The sequence below is a fragment of the Penicillium vulpinum genome (assembly GCF_028829585.1).
Source record: "Penicillium vulpinum strain IBT 29486 chromosome Unknown utg000004l_segment0_segment0, whole genome shotgun sequence".
In the NCBI taxonomy this organism is placed as follows: domain Eukaryota; kingdom Fungi; phylum Ascomycota; class Eurotiomycetes; order Eurotiales; family Aspergillaceae; genus Penicillium; species Penicillium vulpinum.
The window spans coordinates 1,404,948-1,425,301 of NW_026643244.1; the positions used below are offsets into that span (position 1 = coordinate 1,404,948).

At 46.8% G+C, this 20,354-nt stretch overlaps 6 protein-coding genes across 6 annotated transcripts; 4 read left to right on the plus strand and 2 right to left on the minus strand.

Annotated features, from left to right (window-relative positions):
• Nucleotides 1-37: 37 nt before the first annotated feature.
• N7479_009091 (Major facilitator superfamily domain general substrate transporter) lies at nucleotides 38-1,660 on the minus strand (the record flags this gene model as incomplete). Its single annotated transcript, XM_057256784.1, has 3 exons — nucleotides 38-1,069; nucleotides 1,125-1,433; nucleotides 1,484-1,660. 3 exons carry the CDS (start codon nucleotides 1,658-1,660, stop codon nucleotides 38-40), a joined length of 1,518 nt encoding a protein of 505 aa, XP_057104242.1.
• Nucleotides 1,661-2,092: 432 nt separating this feature from the next.
• On the plus strand, nucleotides 2,093-3,136 carry N7479_009092 (adenosine deaminase family protein; the record flags this gene model as incomplete). The annotated part of the gene is made up of 1 exon (XM_057256785.1): nucleotides 2,093-3,136. The coding sequence occupies one exon, from the start codon at nucleotides 2,093-2,095 to the stop codon at nucleotides 3,134-3,136; it is 1,044 nt and encodes a 347-aa protein (XP_057104243.1).
• A 4,331-nt stretch (nucleotides 3,137-7,467) lies between these two features.
• N7479_009093 (uncharacterized protein) lies at nucleotides 7,468-8,992 on the plus strand (the record flags this gene model as incomplete). The annotated part of the gene is made up of 2 exons (XM_057256786.1): nucleotides 7,468-7,856; nucleotides 7,927-8,992. 2 exons carry the CDS (start codon nucleotides 7,468-7,470, stop codon nucleotides 8,990-8,992), a joined length of 1,455 nt encoding a protein of 484 aa, XP_057104244.1.
• A 708-nt stretch (nucleotides 8,993-9,700) lies between these two features.
• N7479_009094 (Zn(II)2Cys6 transcription factor) lies at nucleotides 9,701-12,485 on the plus strand (the record flags this gene model as incomplete). Its single annotated transcript, XM_057256787.1, is given in 5 exon segments — nucleotides 9,701-9,811; nucleotides 9,825-10,081; nucleotides 10,170-10,281; nucleotides 10,334-11,064; nucleotides 11,126-12,485. The coding sequence occupies 5 exon segments, from the start codon at nucleotides 9,701-9,703 to the stop codon at nucleotides 12,483-12,485; spliced, it is 2,571 nt and encodes an 856-aa protein (XP_057104245.1).
• A 781-nt stretch (nucleotides 12,486-13,266) lies between these two features.
• N7479_009095 (uncharacterized protein) lies at nucleotides 13,267-16,608 on the minus strand (the record flags this gene model as incomplete). The annotated part of the gene is made up of 1 exon (XM_057256788.1): nucleotides 13,267-16,608. The coding sequence occupies one exon, from the start codon at nucleotides 16,606-16,608 to the stop codon at nucleotides 13,267-13,269; it is 3,342 nt and encodes a 1,113-aa protein (XP_057104246.1).
• Nucleotides 16,609-18,584: 1,976 nt separating this feature from the next.
• On the plus strand, nucleotides 18,585-20,325 carry N7479_009096 (uncharacterized protein; the record flags this gene model as incomplete). The annotated part of the gene is made up of 2 exons (XM_057256789.1): nucleotides 18,585-19,114; nucleotides 19,179-20,325. The coding sequence occupies 2 exons, from the start codon at nucleotides 18,585-18,587 to the stop codon at nucleotides 20,323-20,325; spliced, it is 1,677 nt and encodes a 558-aa protein (XP_057104247.1).
• Between the last annotated feature and the right edge of the window lie 29 nt (nucleotides 20,326-20,354).

The following is a 20,354-nucleotide window of genomic DNA, read 5'->3' on the forward strand; positions in this document are numbered from 1 at the left end:
ACATGCACGTCCATATTCATACTCCCGCCACGCCTTTTTAGTAACGGTATCTGAAGCCCGGTGTCTTCCAGTCGGTGACGTCCTCATAGTCATCCGATACCAGTTGTACTTGGTTCACCATATCCGCAACATTCTTCGAATCGGGATCAGCATCACCATCCATTACCTTGCCACCACCGACAGCACCCGCATTTCCAGCACTACCCTCAAAGCCCTCGAGACGCACACGACGAGCATTGAACCACTGCAGGTAGAAACGAAGAGCCAACGCCAACACGACAGCCAGAGCATAACAAATCATAATCGTGCGGAAAGCAGTGTTATAATGCGGCGCCTCGTGACTAAGGAAGAACTGAGGCCCGGAAATATTTCCAGCACAGTAAGCCAGGAAAAGCATCGCAGTGACCGTCATCTTCTTAGTGACGCCACGGTAATTGGACTGCACCAGCGACATAGCAAGTGGCATTGCGGCAGGTCCAGTCGACAACAGGAAATATCCAAACAACTGCACCCCCAAGACGATATGCTCGCGGGAGTAGATGATCGCACTGCCGACGACGCAAGGGATCACAACGGCCACAACGAGCAAGCAGTTCAGTTGGCGGTAACGACCGGCCAGCCAGCCCGATCCGGTAATTGCAGCCACGGTAATAAGCGAGTAAGGGATATTAATTAGTGTCGATTGCAGGCTCGTGAATCCAAATGAGACAATCACCAGATTGCCGAAATTTTGCGTTCCTCCGTTGGGGATTTGCGTGCAAAGCTCCAGTCCGAAGATAAGCCACGTCTTCGGGTCCATTATGCATTCAAGGAACTGGTCCCATCTCCAAGCAGTTTGCTCTGTTGAGCCTGTGCCTGCAACGACAACTCTGTTGTTTGCGAACTGGCGTTCCTCTTCTGTTAGGAATTTGGCCTTGGAGATTGAGTCTGGGAGAAGAGTCCAGATAGCGAATCCCCAGAGGAATGTCGAACAGCCAAGGACGATGAACATCCACCTCCACGGCCCGACGTTGTCTTTGACGTGTCCCAGGCCGTAGGCGAGGAGACTGGAAAGAATTCCGCCGACACTCTGTATATATGAGATGAGATTTTATCTAAAAATGTATTGACAGGGAACAACGTACGTTTCCGGCAAACCATAGGCCTGTCCTGGTAGGAATTTCATCACGGGTGTACCAACTCGAGGTAATGAACATGAACGCCGGCGTGATTGTTGCTTCAGCAACTCCAAGCAAGAAGCGGACTGTAATCAGACCGCCAAAGTTGGTGCAGGCTGCAGTGAGGGCCACTACAGCACCCCAGAAGAATGTATTGGCCGTCATGTATTTGGCAGCGGGCAGACGAGCAATGAGCAAAGTTGTTGGGTATACCCATCCCAAGTAGCCAAAGTAGAAGACGGATGATACCCAGCTGTACTGCTGGCCAACCAAATTCTAGAAATGATGTTAGTTAGGGCTTCTTATTTCTCTTGGTATGTTCTTACATTGTCATCCCTCATGCCGAAGACAGATGCGCTAGACAAGATGGTCTTATCCATGAAATTAAACATATAAGTGAAGAAAAGCAGTGGGATCAGCCGTCTGTCAATCTTCTTCAGCAATCTTTTCGCCAGAGTGCCGTCCGTCCCCTGCTCGACCACATCGGGAGTAGTTGCCTCCATAGCAGGATAGAATGGCACAGTCGAAGCAAAAACAAACTACTGAAAATCTCATTCCACGACAATTTGAACTCTTCTTATAAGGTCATCTGCCGTTATCTTTCCCCACATCTCACATCGGCCCATTGGAGGAAACACTGCATGTTATCGCCGATGCAGGGATCCTTCGAGAAATCCTTCGAATGCCAATTGGACGGGACGGGAGCCAAGTCCTCTCAGGCTGGGGCTAAGCTGGAGCTAATGCACCGATACCGTCGCAGTCGGCATATTTTTTGGAGTTATTCTTCTACCCCAATTCTGAACTCTGATATTTTAACACATTCTACGCATTCAGACTCCATTTGCATTTTATCTGCCCCAAGTGGTGAAAACTCGCAATTATGAACGGCCTCGAAATCACCCCATTCATAGCCAATCTCCCCAAGGTCGAGCTCCATGTTCATATCGAAGGCACGCTTACACCCTCTTTGCGCTGGGACCTGGCCCACCGCAACAACGTACCCCCTCCCATACGCCACCTTCGAAGAATTGCAAGCCTCCTACGCAGTAACCCTCAACCACCGCCCCGAGCTAAATGGTCGCCAACCAGGCATCCCAACCTTCCTAGAAGCATATTTTGCCGGGTGCGAAGTTCTGCGCACAGAAACCGATTTCTATGATCTAGCCATGGCGTATCTGCGCCGCTGTGCAGATATGAACGTGCGCTACACCGAGCCCTTCTTCGACATCCAGGCGCACACACGCCGCGGCGTCCCCGCAGCCGCCGTTATGGACGGGTATCTGCGCGCGAAACACGACGCCGTCGCACAGCTTGGTGTGCATTCGCGCTGGATTCTGTGCTTCTTGCGCGACGAGCCCGTGGAGCAGGGCCTTGATGCTTACCGTGAGGCTCGGCCGTGGGCTGCTGGGACCGTCGATGGCGGGAAGGGGCTGTTCCATGCTGTTGGGTTAGCGAGTAATGCGTACGAGAGGCCGCCTATGCTTTTTGAGGAGGGGTTTGCGCTGGCGCGTGCAGATGGACTGCATGTTACTATGCATTGTGATTTTGGGCAGAAGGATACGCGGGAACACGTTACTGAGGCTATTTTTGATGTTTGTGGCGGGAAGGGAGCGGAGAGGATTGATCATGGGTTGGATGCGGAGGATTCTGAGGAGTTGTGGAAGGGACTGGTGGATAGGGGGATTGGGTTGACTTTGTGTCCGCATGCTTATCATCGGAGGACGGCGACTGAGGTTTTGTTTCCGAAGATTCGGAGGTTGGTGGAGAGGGGGGTGAAGATTTGTATTAATAGTGATGATCCGACTTTGATGCATGATGTTTGGATTGATGGGAATTTGCAGAAGGTTTATAGCTATTGTGGGTTTACTCGGGGGGGGATGGTGCAGCTTGCGAGGAATGCGGTGGATATGTGTTGGGCTGAGGAGGATGTCAAAATGGCTATCTATAAAGAACTAGATAGTATTGATATTTGTGAATAAGTACTGTTTCAAGATAAATATATATTGTACGTTGTACTCCGTACAGTTGATAATATACTAAATTTAGATATTTGATAACAGGATACCTCGGGGAAGATTTACTTCTTCCGGTATATGGCCTGACTTTTGCACCGAATATAAGATCAAGTTTTCCCCCAATATCTATATGAAGCAACATTTTGAACTATGATATACCCTGGTAAATAGCAGGAGGACTGCCTCCCCGACGTAAAGAAGTGATCAACAATATACTCCTCTTCCCCTCTAAACGAGATCACGATGAGGTGGGGGAAAACATCGCTGCTACCTAGGTATTATCCTATCGGATTATACTTACCTATACTGGGAATACCCATCGAGATGGGCTCCTAGCACGAGGTATGTGTACACATATGTACATCGGCTTTTAGGCTTCCATAGTTTTCCCTTTCGGTTTAGTGCTTCATGCCGCGTTTTGATCGAGTAAAACTGCCCAGATGAGCACGTCGAGCGTGAGTGTTACATAAAATATATGTAGTAAGCACTGATCTTACTTGATATGACTTTCTGAGAGGGAAAATACGTATTACGATTGCAGCACCGAGTAGAAGTTATTTCAAAACTCAATAATCGTGCCAAGTATTGGCAGACTTGGCACGATCATATACATCGTTATAAATTTCTCGAGACTTTGCGATATTTACACTTCATTTTATTCCAGAATTAAGGCTGAAGTCAACTGTTGTTTAGATAGAGAATTGTCTGCTATATTAACAGGGAACTACGAGAGGCTCTGTATAGTGGAATCAATATCAGTATATCTTCAGAGTGGATCCCAACGCCTTCCTTTGATAACCCTAATCTACAAATCCAAGAACTAGTATATTTTTCCTTGACAAAACACAAAAACTTCACGCAAAAACATAATGGAGTTATCAAATGAGAACCAGGACAGACTTTCCATCCGAGCAGCAGGGAACGTCGTCAGAATGCCAAGATCTCAGCCGCGCCTTGCGATAAAATCCAGAGTCCAAATGCAATGCGAGCAAGCTGACCTCATACGAACTGTTCAACTTTAGCTGGCTAGCACATAATCAATCTAGGCCTCACAGAGAGTTATCTCATGCATACAGAGATTGCTGATTGTTTGTGAAATGTTATGTATACCTATCGTGTTACCCTTACTTTCCAAGTCAAAAGGCCCATACCAGTTTGTTTGCATGGCCTACGTGTCTCACATAAGACCGTTGGGCTCAAATACTAGAAGATCGAAAGTTTCTTGACTGGTTTAGGGTGAATAACGCGCGAATGGTAGCTGGCTATGAGAACTTTACCTCCTTCAAAGGCATCAAATCCCTTAGGGGAAGGGCAGGTACGGGTATGTTGAAAAGAGTCACGTTATTCAAGTGACCCATTGTGTTTATAACATTATATCCACCTTAAATCTCCTTGTACTACTTGTCCCCTAAATTTTCTCCTCGTAGCTAGATAATACTAGGGAATTAGATATCTAGCGATGGGTAAAATCTCGTCAATAACAGCTTATATTCAACACTACCATCTAGTATGAAACCTCTACAAAGTATGTGCTCACCAGTGCAGTCTAGGTACCAGGTATAGTAGCATCCAGGGTTACCTAGGCACATAGCCCGTTCACCAGGTAACCATGTGATATGAAATACTCAATAATGAGTAGGACCCTGAGCACCTTGTAAAGCGGTGGCACCACCCCGCGACGGCTTACAATCCGGTACATAAAGGGACATGGGTACAATATATATATATTAGCGGCGACTCGGCACTTTTTTCCACAGATGGGATTGGCCGACGATAGCATGGATTCTGTCCCGCCTTTAAAAAACGGGTTTTTCTACCAATGTCCTATGAATTTACATGCAAGATGTAGATCTTTCCAAGGATTATGCCGGGGCCCTGGGGCCGTGTTATGCGGTTAGTCATCTTCTTTGATGCAGGCGGGGAAGTCGGAACCAAGGATAGTGGCTTGAGGTAAGGTTTTGGGATATTTTGATGCATCGGTTATCGAGTGCATATTGTCTTTCATTGGTAGATCTAGACTTTGATGTGTCTCCTTTAGATTGGACATTTTAGGGACTATTGGTGATAAGCATTGATATTATTGGCGATTTTGATAACCTTGATTTGCTATCATATATATTGTATTGTAGGATTATATGTAGAATTGATATACTGTAACTATAAAGAGTACCCTAGACGGAAGTAGACATTATGTAGCACCCTGCGGTTGTGGAGGTGCGGAGAATTCTCGCACACCTGCATACTGTATGATGTAGGTACAGTCTGTACAATCTTCTCGCATTCAATGTTGGATGCGATCAGATAAACCCGAACTAGGAAATTGGTGCGGAAGACATGTACATGTAACAATGGGCAGGCTATTCCCATGGTTGACGGACCCGATCCGATGTCATGAAAACGGAGATGCGGAGAATAAATGCGACACACGACACATATAGAGATGGCAGGGGTTAATTCAAGGAATGGTGTTCCCCTCAATATGGGAAACCTGCATCACATCCAGCAATGCTTGTACCTGGTACATACTATGTAAGTCCCTTGCTGGGTCCCGAGGGATGTGGGCTAGTATGATGTACCTAGAGCATTACGCAGTCCAATATACGGAGACCGATAAACAATGATATCCTCCCGTCTGATCATCATCATATCACAGTTAAGAGGGTGGATAGAGGATCCGATGGCTGGAGAGGAGAAATGTCATCATATACACGTAGCAATATATAGTTGTATTAATTGGTTTCCCTGCCACCACATTTTTCAAGAGGCAACTGCGGCAAGTTTAGCTTTTAGATATCTTAAGTGTTAAAATGTTTGAAAAAAAATCGATAGATCTAAAGACTACGTATATATCCATAGAAAAACAAAGTGTCTCAGCTTTCTGCATCATCGGTGGCAAACGTTCCTTTTCTCCCCGAGACGCTAATGTGAGCATCCCTTACTAGCGTCATGTACAATACGATACATCGACTCTGATTGATCGTTATCCCGTCGATTGGGTCCCTGAGATCCACTGTATAGTGGGAACTCGGACTTTAAGTGGTCACTTTATATATTTCTTCTTTTTTTTTTTTTTCCGTTTCTAAACGGTTTCGCTAGGGAGCTGGTTTGGGTCTCGGTTTTTCCCACCGGAGCTCGGCTTCATTTCTTCATTTTTTCTTTCATTTTTTTTTGGTTTTCAAAAATCAGTTTGGGTTAAGAATATTTAGATAAGATTTATGCTTAGTTAGTAGACTTGCATATTTCCAAGGCTAGGTTGTCTTTAAAATATTTTGATCAACAGCGGTGTGCCTCCCCCTAGCAACCAACAATTGACATATCGAATGCGTATGTAATAATAAATTGGTTATACATATGCAGTAACAAGGCTCCGAATCAGACAAAACATTATGCCGATATCCACCACTACCAATCAATCAATCGGTATGGCTTATTATTATTCAATGAATCGGATTGTGATTTGCGGAATTCAATGTACCATCAAGTAACCTCCGACAGTCGCTAGATTCTATGGAGACGCCAAGGCTCTTAGAGCACCAAAATTGGACCTAGTCGGGTCATAGAACACATGGTCGACCCCACCGAATGTCTTCCGGTATGCACTAAGACCGAAGATAGAATGGAAGAACTATGGATTATCATACTAACGCCTGAAGAGGAATGGGTTGGATCCCCACCGCCTAAGAATTGTTGGATTTTTGCCTGTGCGTTTCGCATGTCGCATGTCGTATCCTTGTGGCTTTAACATGGCGGTGAAGGGGGAATATAGTATATCTAAGACTAATGTAAGATTATCTTAAGTATAGAGTACAAAGTACTATAGTTTTTTTTTTTAAAAAAAGTATAGACATTCTCATGTACTCCGTACATTCTTAAAAGAGGAAAGGAAAAAGGAAAATAAAAACAAGCCCCCAGCAAGCCCCAGTCCAACCAATCACCGCCAGACTAATTCCGGGAGGCTGCTCAATTTAAAAAGGATTAAATACCAATACCGTACATTACAATATTTTCAATTTTGTTGTCAATTTTTCCACCTTTTTTTTCCGCAGATTCCTCAGGCCCCCACTGGTAATTTGCCATCCAAACAGCTCTTCCTGTCGCATCTTGATGATCCCCCCCGTTTATCCTTCCTCTCATCCCCTTTTCTACTAACATCCCATATCTTAGAATCCTTTTTTTTTTTATTATTATTCTTATTATTCTGTTTATTATTATATCCTTTTGCTTCTATTATAACCTGATATTTGTGTGTTTTACTCTTTGATTCTTGAATTTCCCTGTTATTCTCCCGTTTCGCAATGCCGTACAACACTCGTCGCAAGTCACTATCCCTCCCATCCTTGGGCATTCACCTCCCAAATTCCACTCGTCGCTCCCCCTCTATCTCAAAAGTGAATACCGATGAGCAACCTACAAAGAAAGTCAAGAGATCGCATGGTTCAACTTCATTATCACCCGAGCCATCCGACCCAAAAATTATTGCGCGCGCCGGCCGACATGGACTATTTGAGATCACACCCCCTCCCTCGCCTATGGATGGAGTGCTTGCACCCAAGATTGACACAGAAGGAATTAACGATGATATTGTTGTCGCTGTAATCAATCAACTCGAGAAGACGGGGAATCGCCCTCATCTCGTGAAAGAACTCGCCGCGGTTCTGGTCACACTAAATGTCAATGTCGCAAAGTATGTATCCAATTCAGGCGTCCGCGGACGCGCTTTTGAAAATACAATGACTAACATATCATCTCTTTAGTTCCGCGAATCCTGCTGCCTTGCTTTCCTCGCGGTTAGCTGCCTATATGAAGCGTCCTTGGACGGCTCTCGCGCCGTGCCCTATCGCTAAGGAGCTTATTTTAATTCACCCACGCAAAGTGTATTACTATCTTACCACGTTTCCCCATCAACCTATTCCTGAGACAGACGATATGGTATCTGCCGTTGGTAGCAAGCACATCACACCCAGTGTATCCAGTCTCGAGGATGAGGAAGACGCAATGGTGCGGGAACGTAGCCCCAGTCCGGAAGTGGACTTGTCTTCTCCTGACTTTGAGGAGCATGGCGATTTGAATACCTCCGCTAGCCATGGCGGTTCTCCCGATCACTTCCCCAATGCTAGTAATTTGACGCGTCTTATGAACTCGCATCGTGCGGCTTCTCCGCCCCTGGAGGGTGATGAGAAAGAATTCACACAAACTGCCAGCGCTGTGCGTGAGCGTGCGTCTGAGGAAAAAGCCGAGTCCAGCCGTAGCCAGTCCATTCTTTCCGAGAGCCTCAGCGCCTTGGGGGACCGTGATATGAGCATCTCTGAATCGCCTGTGAATGGTCGTTCAATGTCGCCTTCTATGCACGGTGACGGCATGTCTGAAGAAGAGTATAGTGACTACTTCTCGCACATGCCCGTTGACCAAATGGCTCAGGATTTGGACGAGGCTGCCGCGAGTGCCCTGTTCGGCACCTCCCCTTCCCCCTCCCTCACCTCCATCGCATCGTCTGTCTCGTCTGGCACGAGCGCTTTGACAGATCTCGGTGTGGACGGTGAGGAACTTGCTGGCGCTCTCGTTGCCCCTCAGATTAGCCTTCCTGAAGATCCCGATGCCGCGCCTGTTTCGACCCTCAAGCGCTCGCTTGATATGTTGAACAGCGGCCTTCCGGACGTCGATCTGAAGATGTCGGACCTGACGGAGTCGCACGAGAGGCTCACTCTCACCCCTCGGCCTATCTCCATGAACTCGGAGCCCGTCTTCGATTCCTGGAGAGAGTTGCAAAACCCAGAGATGGTGGAAGTTGATGAGCTCGATGAGATGTTTGGCGAATTCTAAACTTATTCTCTGATCACCGAGTCCACTCGGTTTTATCTTCTCCTCCCTTCTCCTTCTCTCCACTCTTGGCTGGGCTGTGACCCGCCATGTTCTCTTTACCTCTATTCACCTCGCTTGTACATGTTCATTGGTTTCTCGGCGCATCCTACCTGTTCTCTTTTCGCTAATGCCTATTTTCTCTTGTATATATACATATGTTTTGGTTTACTTACCCTGAATGGGTGAATTGGGAGGATATTCACGGAATGGTTTCACCCAAAAGTGTCAAAATAACTAGCGTTTTCCCCTATGAATTCATCTCTCTCATCTTTATATCTTCATCTTCATCTTCATAATTTTCATAATAGCAACCATGGAAAGCCCAACCTTGGAAAAACCGTGACTAATCAGGGCCAAATCAGGAAAGCGGGCGGTTTATCATCCGGCCAGGTCCCGAACCCGCGTGGACCGATTACGCATAATCCGCCACTGAACAACTTCAGTCTTTGGTTTCTACAGTATTTTCACTTCCCGAGGTACAAAATTTGTGCTCCTGTTAATCCGTCTCAATTTTTTTTTTGTATATACATTTACATCAGTTCTTGGCCTATGAGATGCAAATACAGCTCTATCATTCGTCGCAACTGTATACATAGGGCCGCAGGCACGCGAATTCGAGATTGAGACTTACCCCTCTCTCTCGTTAACGTTTACAGGGCTTTTGCGGCCATGACAATCGAAGAAGCGCCTCCCCAGTCGAACTATGATGGCGTTCCTCAAAGAGAAGCATTCGCCCAACGACCAGCCGCAGACCTAATACCCATATCACACCCTCTTCCCGTGGCAAACACAGTGTCAACAACAGGCCCCCCAAAAAGCCAACACATCCTCAACTCTGTCAAATAGGACATTTCAACCACAAACTAAGGTTGCCATTCCTCGTCAACGGGCTGCAGTTGCTCCGCGTTATAATCGACGAGTGCCTCGTGCTTGTTCGTCCTGCAGGCAGCGCAAAACAAAATGTAGTGGTGATACCCCGGTTTGTCGCCAGTGTCGTGAGCTGAGGGCTACGTGCAACTACCCCGAAGGTTGGAGGGAGAGAACAAAAAAGTAGGTGTCTCTGTGGTTATATATGCATATTTTTGTAACGAAATTCAATTGCGAGCGAACATGCTGACTGACTGCTCGCGCATTACAGACAAGTTGACAAGCTCTCAGAGAAAGCGCAAGAGTATGAGAATCTGTTGAAGGATTTGGCGGGTGTTGTTGATTTCAGTATCGCGGAGCGGATCAGGAGCTTGCTGGACAAGGTTTGTTCTTTTTATTAAGATATCGGAGTGTCGCTAATACTTGCAACCACAGAATGGCCCGGAAGTGGATTATTCGTCGCATAATTCCCAGTCTCAATCAGCAACCCCCCAGGATGAAGTTCTAGGAAACGATGAACCGACTTCGCCGTCGTCTATTGGGTCTCTGGAGGCGATTGATCGAGTAGAAGAGGATATCAATCGGTCAGAACATGCTAGAGCAACTGGTTATATGGGGAAAAATTCAGAAATTACTTGGATGCAACGACTACAGAGAGAGGCAGATCAACGTGCCAAAGGTCTTCCGGGGAGTCTGGAGCCAGGCCAGGATCTAAAGACTGATGATGCGTTAGCTCTGCATGCAGTCAATTATCATCTTGATGACTTGGATATTTCAGTCCCCGGACCGATACAATTGTATTCCATGCCCCCCCGAGAGATGGCGGATCATATGTTCGAGGCTTATTTGACTACCGTGCATCCGTTCTTCCCCATCATCAACAAACCCCTTTTCTCAGCACAGTACCGGACATTCTTTGACAGTGCTGCTCAACCCGGTGACAAGTGGCTTGCTATATTGAATATGATATTCGCAATTGGGGCTAAACATAGCCATCTCATTGACGCACCATGGCGTGGGGATGATAAGGACCATTTGGTGTATCTGACGCGAGCTAGAATTCTTAGTATGAATGGCGATGCCCTGTTCAGCCATCCCGATCTCCAGCAAGTCCAGGTAGAAGCCTTGGTTGCATTCTACCTTCTCGCTTCTGATCAAATCAATCGGTGAGTTGAGGAACTTCCTTCTTATCATTCTAATAAAGCGGCCCATAACACTTTCTTATAGGGCGTGGAGAATCTCGGCTTTGGCAGTGCGGTCTGCAATCACACTTGGAATCAACATGAAAAGCAGTAGTCCAACCACACCCAATCTTTCGAAAGAAGCCCGTTACCGAGTTTGGTGGTGTCTGTATACATTCGAGCACATGCTCGGAATAATGACTGGTCGGGCAACTTGTATCCAGGACGCAATGTGCACCGCGCCTTTCCCGATACCATTTGAAGAAGAACAGCTACAGGAGCCAGATGCCCTCGAAGTACTCACAGATACAACACTACGAGACGAACGAATCAACAACGTCATGACAAGTGCGTCTATCAGAAAAATGCCGTTCCACCCAGTAAATGGTAAGGATGCCAGTCAGCACACTCGAGTGCGAGATACTGAATGGATCAAAAACTTGCGTGTCAACTACGGTCTCTGTTATGTCTACTTTTGCGACTTGATAGTCATAGTGCAAGAAATTGTCAATAAAGTCTATTCAGTAGACTGCGTGATGATACCATGGGCACACATCGAGATCCGGATTGCTGAACTCAAGTCCCGAACTGAGATATGGCAATCCAACCTTCCAACCGGGCTTGACTTCACAATCAAGGAAGATAATGGACCGGATATCCTTCGCTACAAACTGAGTTTAGCGCTGCAATACTATAGTGCGCGGATCACACTAGGCCGTCCCTGTCTGTGCCGGCGTGACGCGCGCCAAAAAGGCAACAACCCCTCTTTCAGCCACGAAATGGCAGTATTAACCCTGAATTCTGCAAGACACATGCTGGATCTGATCCCGGATGAGCCAGATGCACTCCAGCTGTACAGGATTTCCCCATGGTGGTGCATCCTCCACTATCTCATGCAAGCGGCGACAGTCCTCCTCCTCGAGCTGTCCTTCGGCACCGTCCACATGCCAGAAGAAGAAAAGAACTTCATCATCCTCTCTAAGAAAGCAATCCGCTGGCTCTTCGCAATGTCCGGGGAGAGCATTGCCTCCCGACGCGCCTGGCAGCTCTGCGACCTCAGCCTCCGCAAACTGGCCCAGGGCATGAAATACGACGTCAGCGACATGCCCTCCTACCCATACATCTCAGAGCCCACAACAACTATAGGCTCAGAACTGCTGTCTGACCAGCCTGTATCTCATGCCGCTGGCGCTGGCGCCGGCGACTACTGGGGCCAGCTGGAACATCCCCAAGTGTCTGTTCCAGATGCACAGCCCGCTTTAGACTACTTCTACCCGACTATCTCGACCGCGGACCTGGTCGACTCGTTGACAGCCGAGGCCCAGGACTCATACTTCCCTTATGATCCCATCTCCGGGGAGTTTATGCGTTCTTTCTTCCCTCATTCCAATGAGAATGAAGACTAGGAACATTGAATACAATTATTGCCCATACCCATGCTGATATGGAAATACAGAACAACATGCAAGAATACGAAAGCATGCACGTTCTTTATTACCATCCTATTCTTTTCGGCTGACTTGCCCCTTTAACCCAATTATCATATCCCTTTCCCAGCAGTATACCTAGCAACCCTTGTTTTTACCTTGTCATATTCATATCCCTATCCCTAATTTCTTTACCGTCCCTCTTTCTTACCCATGTTTTACTATTCCATTTCTTAACGCATATGTATCCGCATTTGATGGCCGGTTCTCATTTCTCTCCATTCACGAATCCCTTTCCCTTTGACCTACCACGAATATCTCTTTAATGTCTAGGTGGTATATCAATACTTAGGTGCCCCGAAAGCGATATCTAGATGATATCCAGCAATAACCAAAAATAAGCGGGCGTCATATCTCTTTATATTGGCATCGAAAGGACATGTAACGATCCGGGCTGAGCTGGACTCACAACGGAGGCTTTGGGTTTGGTTTTAAGTCGGCGTTGGATCAGACTAACAAGTTCTGATATCAAATCCACTCACATTCTGTTTTCCACATGTTCCTTTGAGTGCATCCAGCATATTTTAGAATAAATATCTAAGCCCAATAACCATTTAATATCAATTAACTTTCTCAATTGGTCCATGAAGTGGAAAAAAATAGTATATACATTCGAGAATAGTTTTTACCTGGAAAATAAAAATACATATAAGACAGGACCCAGGGACTAGAAGTCTCTCCCACATCCCATCCCTTGTGATTATCGTTCATAAGGCCACTTTGGCTCTGGCTCCGGCTTCGGTAAAGACTCTGCCAATTCCTTCGGCCAGTGCGATCTCATGAAAGGATCGGATCTGTTGTACTTGATCCGCATCCGAACAGGTCTGCGCGTCGGCGAAGAAAAGACCTTTCTGAGCTGCATGCGGCGCATGTGGCCAGGGATCTCGATGTCGACTTGGTCTTCGGGGAGACCGAATTTCAGGAAGGTCTCGAGACAGAAGTCGAGAATGGACTCGAGCTCTGTTTGGGGCATCTTGCCGGACTTTAATTGGTAGGGGTATTCCTTGCGGGAAAGGGAGGATGTGTATGGGAGAGTGGGGTCGTAGACGAAGGAGGAAGAGGAGGAGGAGGTTTTGTTATCAGGGTCGGTGGTGTTGGTTTGGGGTATACTGGAGCTGGGACTGGGAGTGTGGTCGTGGGATGTTTCCGTGGTTTGTTTCACGCATTCCGCATATTCTCGGACGGCGCTTCGTGCGAGGATGCGGACGGTGTTGAGATCTGCTATTGTGGCTTTGTTTCGGACATGATTGAAGTAATCTGCGTCCCATCCTGGGGCACCGTGTGAATTGATCCGTTCTTCGCTGAATAGTAGTCGGGCAACACCGCCTGGAGATTGGAGCTGGCGTTTGGGAGATAGCCAGTCGACACAGACTTTATCCCAGAACTGCTTGCCGGCAATAGCGCCCTGCGTTTCGACGACAGCAGCGAAGATCTCGTGGAAGGTGGCTGGCGGGATCAAAGTGGCCTTGTGGTGTCCGGTGATTTCCTTGGGTACATCCACTTGTTTGAGGAGTTCTGGTAGAGGACCCGGGATGGCGGAGAGCACGCGGTGCATACGAGAGAGTGTTCGAAGCTGGAAGTTTCTGACTTTCTCACGAGTGTTATTAGCATGCCACTCGCCGCGGAAAAGGCGGAGCAAGATGTCCTTGGCTTGATTCAGATCTTTTGTATCGCTCTCAGTCAAGGTGCCGGCAGATGTCTTGTGTTTAACGGTGGCGTCGAGCCGGATGATTGCACTTGCCAGTACGCCGATATTGATGTAACCCCAGGATTTAGCTCGGTGCTCGGTCAGGAAGGTGAGCATCAATATCACGCGGTTCCAATCTTTTCGTGCGATACTGAAGTTGATCAATGATTTAATGGTGTTCACAGAAAGGGGGATCGCGAGCGACGCGATGACACGCTCGCCAAGCTCGGTATTTCCAGTGGCAGCTGCAAATCGAAGAATAGATGGCGCCAGGGCCTGGTTTTTATATGAGCTTTGAGGGATGGCAGGGCCATCGATGTTATTGTCCAGGAGTAGTTGTTGGCCGAAATCAAATGCGTGTGTTGTAGTCGCCACGTCAAGGAGATTAGCAAAAGTGGCGCATGATAGCTGTGGGATAGACGATTGAGAGATATCTTGAGGTTCGAAAGATTTGAAATCGAACATCGAAGAAGATTCTCCATCGTTGGCTTGGCTCATCCGTTCAAAAAACTTTTGGATGTGCTGTGCCTTGCTAGCATCGATAATATTTTGGAGCCAAGCATACTCGTGGAAAAGACGTCCACTTTGCTTATCCCGAGCATAATAATTGAGATTGAACTCGATGAGGCCAGTCATGGCAGCCGATTCATCATAGAACTGCGCGCGCGTTTTTCCATCCAACGCTTGTGCCAGGCTCAACTCGTTCCCTTCCCACGGAGGAACAACATTATTCTGAGACCTTAGGAGATCCTCGAAGGAAACAGGATCAGAGGACGGTTTTAAACAGCCCGAGGCCAATATGCGTACAATGTGCCAATTGGTGAACCTGTTTGTTGGACGAAGCTCCTCACGGCTGGACACGGGAGGGTCAATCAGTTTAGTTAAAGGGGCCGATAATTTGGTGAGATCCTCAGGAAGATATCCACGATCTCCCATTCCGACATAAGCCTTGTTCGCCAAGCCACTCCGTAGCGATGCAACCACTTCAGAGCTGATAGTTCGGAATCCAAGTCCATTGAATGGTGATTTGTCCTGGCCCTTGAGTGTTGGAGGTTTCTTGTTTTGGCCTGGCCGACGCCATGATTGCTCGATACTGACATTAGTTTGTTGTACTGTATCAAGGTCGCTTATTAAAGGCGCCCAACTCTCAGCCTTCCATTCGCTAAGCCGGGTCATTTGATGCACGAGCAGTGTGCCCGTTTTGCAAAACCCATGCTCCACGCAACACCATAGAATGAGCTCAAGCCAAATCTCAGGACCCAGCTCTCGAATCCTTGGCGTGTAAGGAATGAAAGGTGACGACTCTCCTGCAGCAGTGGCCGCTGCGGCCACTGCTGCTTCATGTTCATGCCACGCCGCATCCGACAAAACGCTCATGATGGGATTGGACAAAAGATGGAGACCTGGAGGACGGAACACAATCTGGCTGGCATCTGGTTTTGGATATTGATAAACTCTGTCAGAGATCATGCCTGCATGGTGTAAACGGGCAAGAATTCGGAATACACAGGTCATTGCATGCTTTGAATCATCTGACCGGCTGCGAGCGGCATACAAAACCAGAGAGCCGAGATTTGCGAGCACTTCAGCTAAAATTCTCTCTCCAAAGAATCTAGGTGCAGGTTCTATCGTCAGAGTATCAAGAGAAATGTTATCTGATGGAAGAGGTTCTAGACGAGACCATTTCCAAGGAGATGATGATTTTGTACCCCCCGTGAGCTTGCTGAGGGAGATCTCTGTGGTGAGGGGAGACACAGAGTCTGATGTTGACTCATCTCTACGGCGTACGCGAAATGGCCTGTTCCAATCAAGCCCAGCCGAAGGGTGTTTAGGAGGCATATGAGAAGCTAGCAACTCATAGGTGTCGATCATGCTGTTTAAAAGAGCTTGCACATTAGACCACTCATGGTGCGCAAATCCAAGATGCGCAAGAAGTTGAAATTCAAAATGAATCCTTCCATCCCATAGGCACCCCAGTAGAGCATGGGTCCTATCAAGCTGGCGTTCAGATTCGCGGAGTGGTCGAAGCCTGGGCTGGCCTGCAGACTGGGCAACGTCGGGTGGTCTGGCATTTTTCGGTGGAATACAATCCCTTAGCACTGGCATCCATTCCTCGATATGCCTCTTCTGGTCATGCCTGAGGCGAGGGTGTTTAATTAAGTTGTATCGGCGTAGAAAAAGAACTTCATCTGGGAAATTAATTTCTCTTTGATCATTGCGAGTCTTCCGGGTATGTTGAGTCCAAGTCGGCCGGGAGAAAGGAGCCACGCATCGGTATGGGAGGAAAGGGAGGCGTGAAACAGCTGGCCTGCGACCGAATGGCAGGATGCGGCCGGGGCGCAAGCATCTGCTCATGGTATCGCAACGAGACTCGAAGGCGGGTGTACGGGTTTCGCGATCTCGATGGGTACGGGATTGGCGTGATACATGTCGATTTCACAGGTTCATGGCGTACTATTCACAAGATTCAATTGAAACCCATTCCAACAGGGACAAATGAACATCAAAGATGAGGGAGGTGAGGTAAATGTTGTTTCGAGAATTTTGGAGATCAGGAACTGCTGAGTCATCACCGAGCTATCAGCCAATCGGAGGCTGCAGAATGCGGAGTTTCTAACATTTTATACTTCCAAGTAGTGAGGCTTATAGTGTCAGGGATACCCTCCTCAAATAATTTTCTTTGGTTTTAATGGTAGGTGTGTATGGTAAGTAACTTGCCTGCTCAAGTGGGATATGAGTCATGTGATATATAGTGCCTGAGCATAGAGAGATCAACAGCGACTGTTAACCACGGAGAGGGTTCATTAAGAATGCCCTAATATTCATTACTATCAGCATCTCCTCAGGTTCTTACGGACTGAGACTCTTTATTTGATTCGTTTATATACATATCTGTAGCGTATGGACAGAAATTGCCTATTTAGGGCATACTCCGTACAGCTTCGAGATCGCGACTCAATATTTTGTACGCTTGAACCCTAAAGAAAGTCTATTTTTTTCCAAAATGGTGTAGAAAAGCTTCCAAATATCTGATTTAATAGGCTTGCTTATGTATAGAGCCTTCAACTTCATATTTCTAAGTAAAATCATAACGAATAACCAATCCAGCCCGTGCCGCAATTTTCATGGCACATTTGTCGTTGTTGAAAATTGACCTCCTGCATGTCTGTGGAATGTTTCCCAGAATAGGCTTTCCAGTTAAGAAGGATTTTCATAGTAATGCTAACCACTTGAGTTCATAATACCAAGCATGTTGTAAAATTCCCAGAGAGACCCTAAATAACAATGCCTTTGCTTCAGCCAGTCGATGACCCCAGTAATACCGCCTGTTTCAAGGCTCACAATAATTCCATCTCATATAGGTCATCGTGAGTTATAATCAATGGATATATGGGAGTAAAGATCGTTGGAAGTTCTTCGTGAGGTGTTAAAGATGATCTCAGTGAAACGCGAAGGGAGTTGCTGTAAAAGTAGGTCGAGTTTATCTTGGACGTATACCAGACTGCTCAGAGAGATGAGTTTCCATGATTCGTTCACCCATGAATTGGCAAACGATCTAGATGATTTAGTTATAGTCCCACGGAAACACTGGCATCGAAAATATCTCGCAAAATCTGACACTGTTTGCTCATGTCACAAAGCGCAATGAAATTTTATCATAGCGATTTTAATGTGGGTTTTGTCTATGACATTACAGGAAGAAAAGGCGACAATTCGATGCAACCTTTATTAATACAAGCGGGCACATTATTGCCGTATACCTGCCGAGCAAGCCACAAACATTTAGTATCCAAGGAGAGTCAGAAACACGAGGCAATCTCAACAGCTGTTTGGTCGCATTGGTCCCGCGTGACGGTGATGAAATTCCAAGTTTTCTCTAGTGGCCAGAATAGACTGTTCTACAGTAGCCTTGGACCATTTTTGCTACATCGTCAGAGCATTTTGGGTTCTTGTTTGATCAACTGAAGCTACTGTGGAATACCAGTAGTACTATCTACGCTAGCCTACAAAAATGTTAATCTAAAACTGTACTCCTGAGGTCCCTAGGTCCCTTCAAGTATATATGTGAGCAATGAACTCCGTAGAATTGGTAGCCGGTAGTGATGTTATATGAAACGCAAAGTTCCTCTGTGAGGTACTTTTGATATATATCTCGACGTTCGTCTAAACGATTCATTTCTCTCTAGTCCCGCCCCGGTCTAGTTCAACATGTGGGTCTTGAAGGGATCTTAAACATGCGAAAGGAGTAATTCCTCTCTTGAGAAAACTCGCATCTCAGGCAATGAGAATCCTTGCTTAGTGACCTCTCCATAATCGTTTGCATCGTCGCAATGCTCTTCACCTTTTGCCCCTCAGCGCTGGACACTTCCATCAAATTCGTACGCGCTCGAACCGTGTATGAAAGGTTCTCCAATGTATCATTCCAGAGTATCTCTCGATTCTCTTCCTATCGACACCCGGCCGATCCATCTGTTTCAAACCCTGGCCCCCACTTGGTGTGCGAAAAGGCCGATCGGGAAACATATCGACAGATCTTGATCAATGCCGATCAACACAACCTCGAGTATACATTTCAGCTGCTTATGAATATTGTCAGGCGACCTTGCCTTGGCCATTTTGTGAAGAAGATTGAGTATGTGCACAGACCTATCAGTCGCAATCAGGGTGGTGGTGACTACGTCTTCCCTGAATTACCGTATCAGCGGGATTTGGGCGCAGATGATATGCGTCTTCTCAGACGCGCGGTAGAAAATGCGGGATTTAAGGATGAGAAAGAGGAGTCTATTATCACTATGCTCATGCAAAAAGAATTGAACCAGAACTTAGGCCACTACACTACCGCTGGGAGGCACAGGCTTGGGTAAGTTCCCTTGGACATGGCCTCCACCGATGGTTTCCTATAGAGACATCTAATATTCAAATAGTATCTATCATATTGCACCCGTGTTTATCACGCAAGCTATTGCCGCCATATTCGTGTCCATGTCACCAAATCTTGAGACCATGGCTATGGCACAGCCTTTCGATCGCCGCGGAGATCTTGAGGAAGGAGAAACATGGGCGAAAGAATTCCCACTCGTTGAAGTTTTCCGATATGCCAATTCTCGCCCTGATAGATGCCACTATCTTCAGAAACTGCGCGATGTATATTTGGTTAACAGAGAAGCCCAGAGGTACAGTGATTCGCGGTTCTATTACGACGATACGGATTTAATTGCTTGGCTCAAGCTTTTCAACAAACTACCATCAATCGAGTCCTTCGGCATCGATGTGCTTGGTGAAAACGAGAATGATGGGAAACCGATTTGTGAAGACCGCGGTTCGAATATCAGCAAGATTCGCATAAATCACTCGATGGTAACCTCGAGTTATCTCCTGTGCGTCATGGCATCAAGCAAAATTATCAAAGAACTCCAATACACTATTGGGGGAAGAGGCGACGCCCTTGACGAAGGATATCACCTGTTCAACCCGAAAGCCTTTATCAAAGCGTTATCTGCACACAAGCAAACACTAGAGGTTCTCGACATGGATACCGAAATGCAAACCTATACTTACCCTGGTCAGCTACAACCGGGAGGCTCTTATCCCATCGACTGGGATGCAGTCGGGGGCCCTGGTGAATTTGACTTTGACTTATACGCAGAGGATGAGCTAGATGAGAATATGGACGAGCTCAAGATGCACCGATACTTGACATCTATTTGGGACCGCAACGCATCATTGAAAGAATTTGGGGCACTAAAAGAATTGAGTTTGGGAATCGGACTTTTGATTTATTTCTCCCAGGGCGTGGAAATGGATAATGCGAAAAGAAGCAGTGTTATGCTGGTAGATTCTCTGCCTGATAGTCTGGAATATCTTTCTATTCGGGGATATCGAAAGGGGGTCAACGTAGCACATGATGCACAGGTGACTGCATTGATGGACCGGTTCAAGTCGGGATCTTTGAGGTTGAAGGAGATTAAGGGGGTCTATGAGATGATTCCAAATGGGGAAAATGTGGAAAACCCAGATCAAAATGAACACTTGTTGTGGTCTTTTGAGGAGATTGGATATTCGAATTACTAGCTCTACGTTCTGGAAGGGTTGGATTTGTA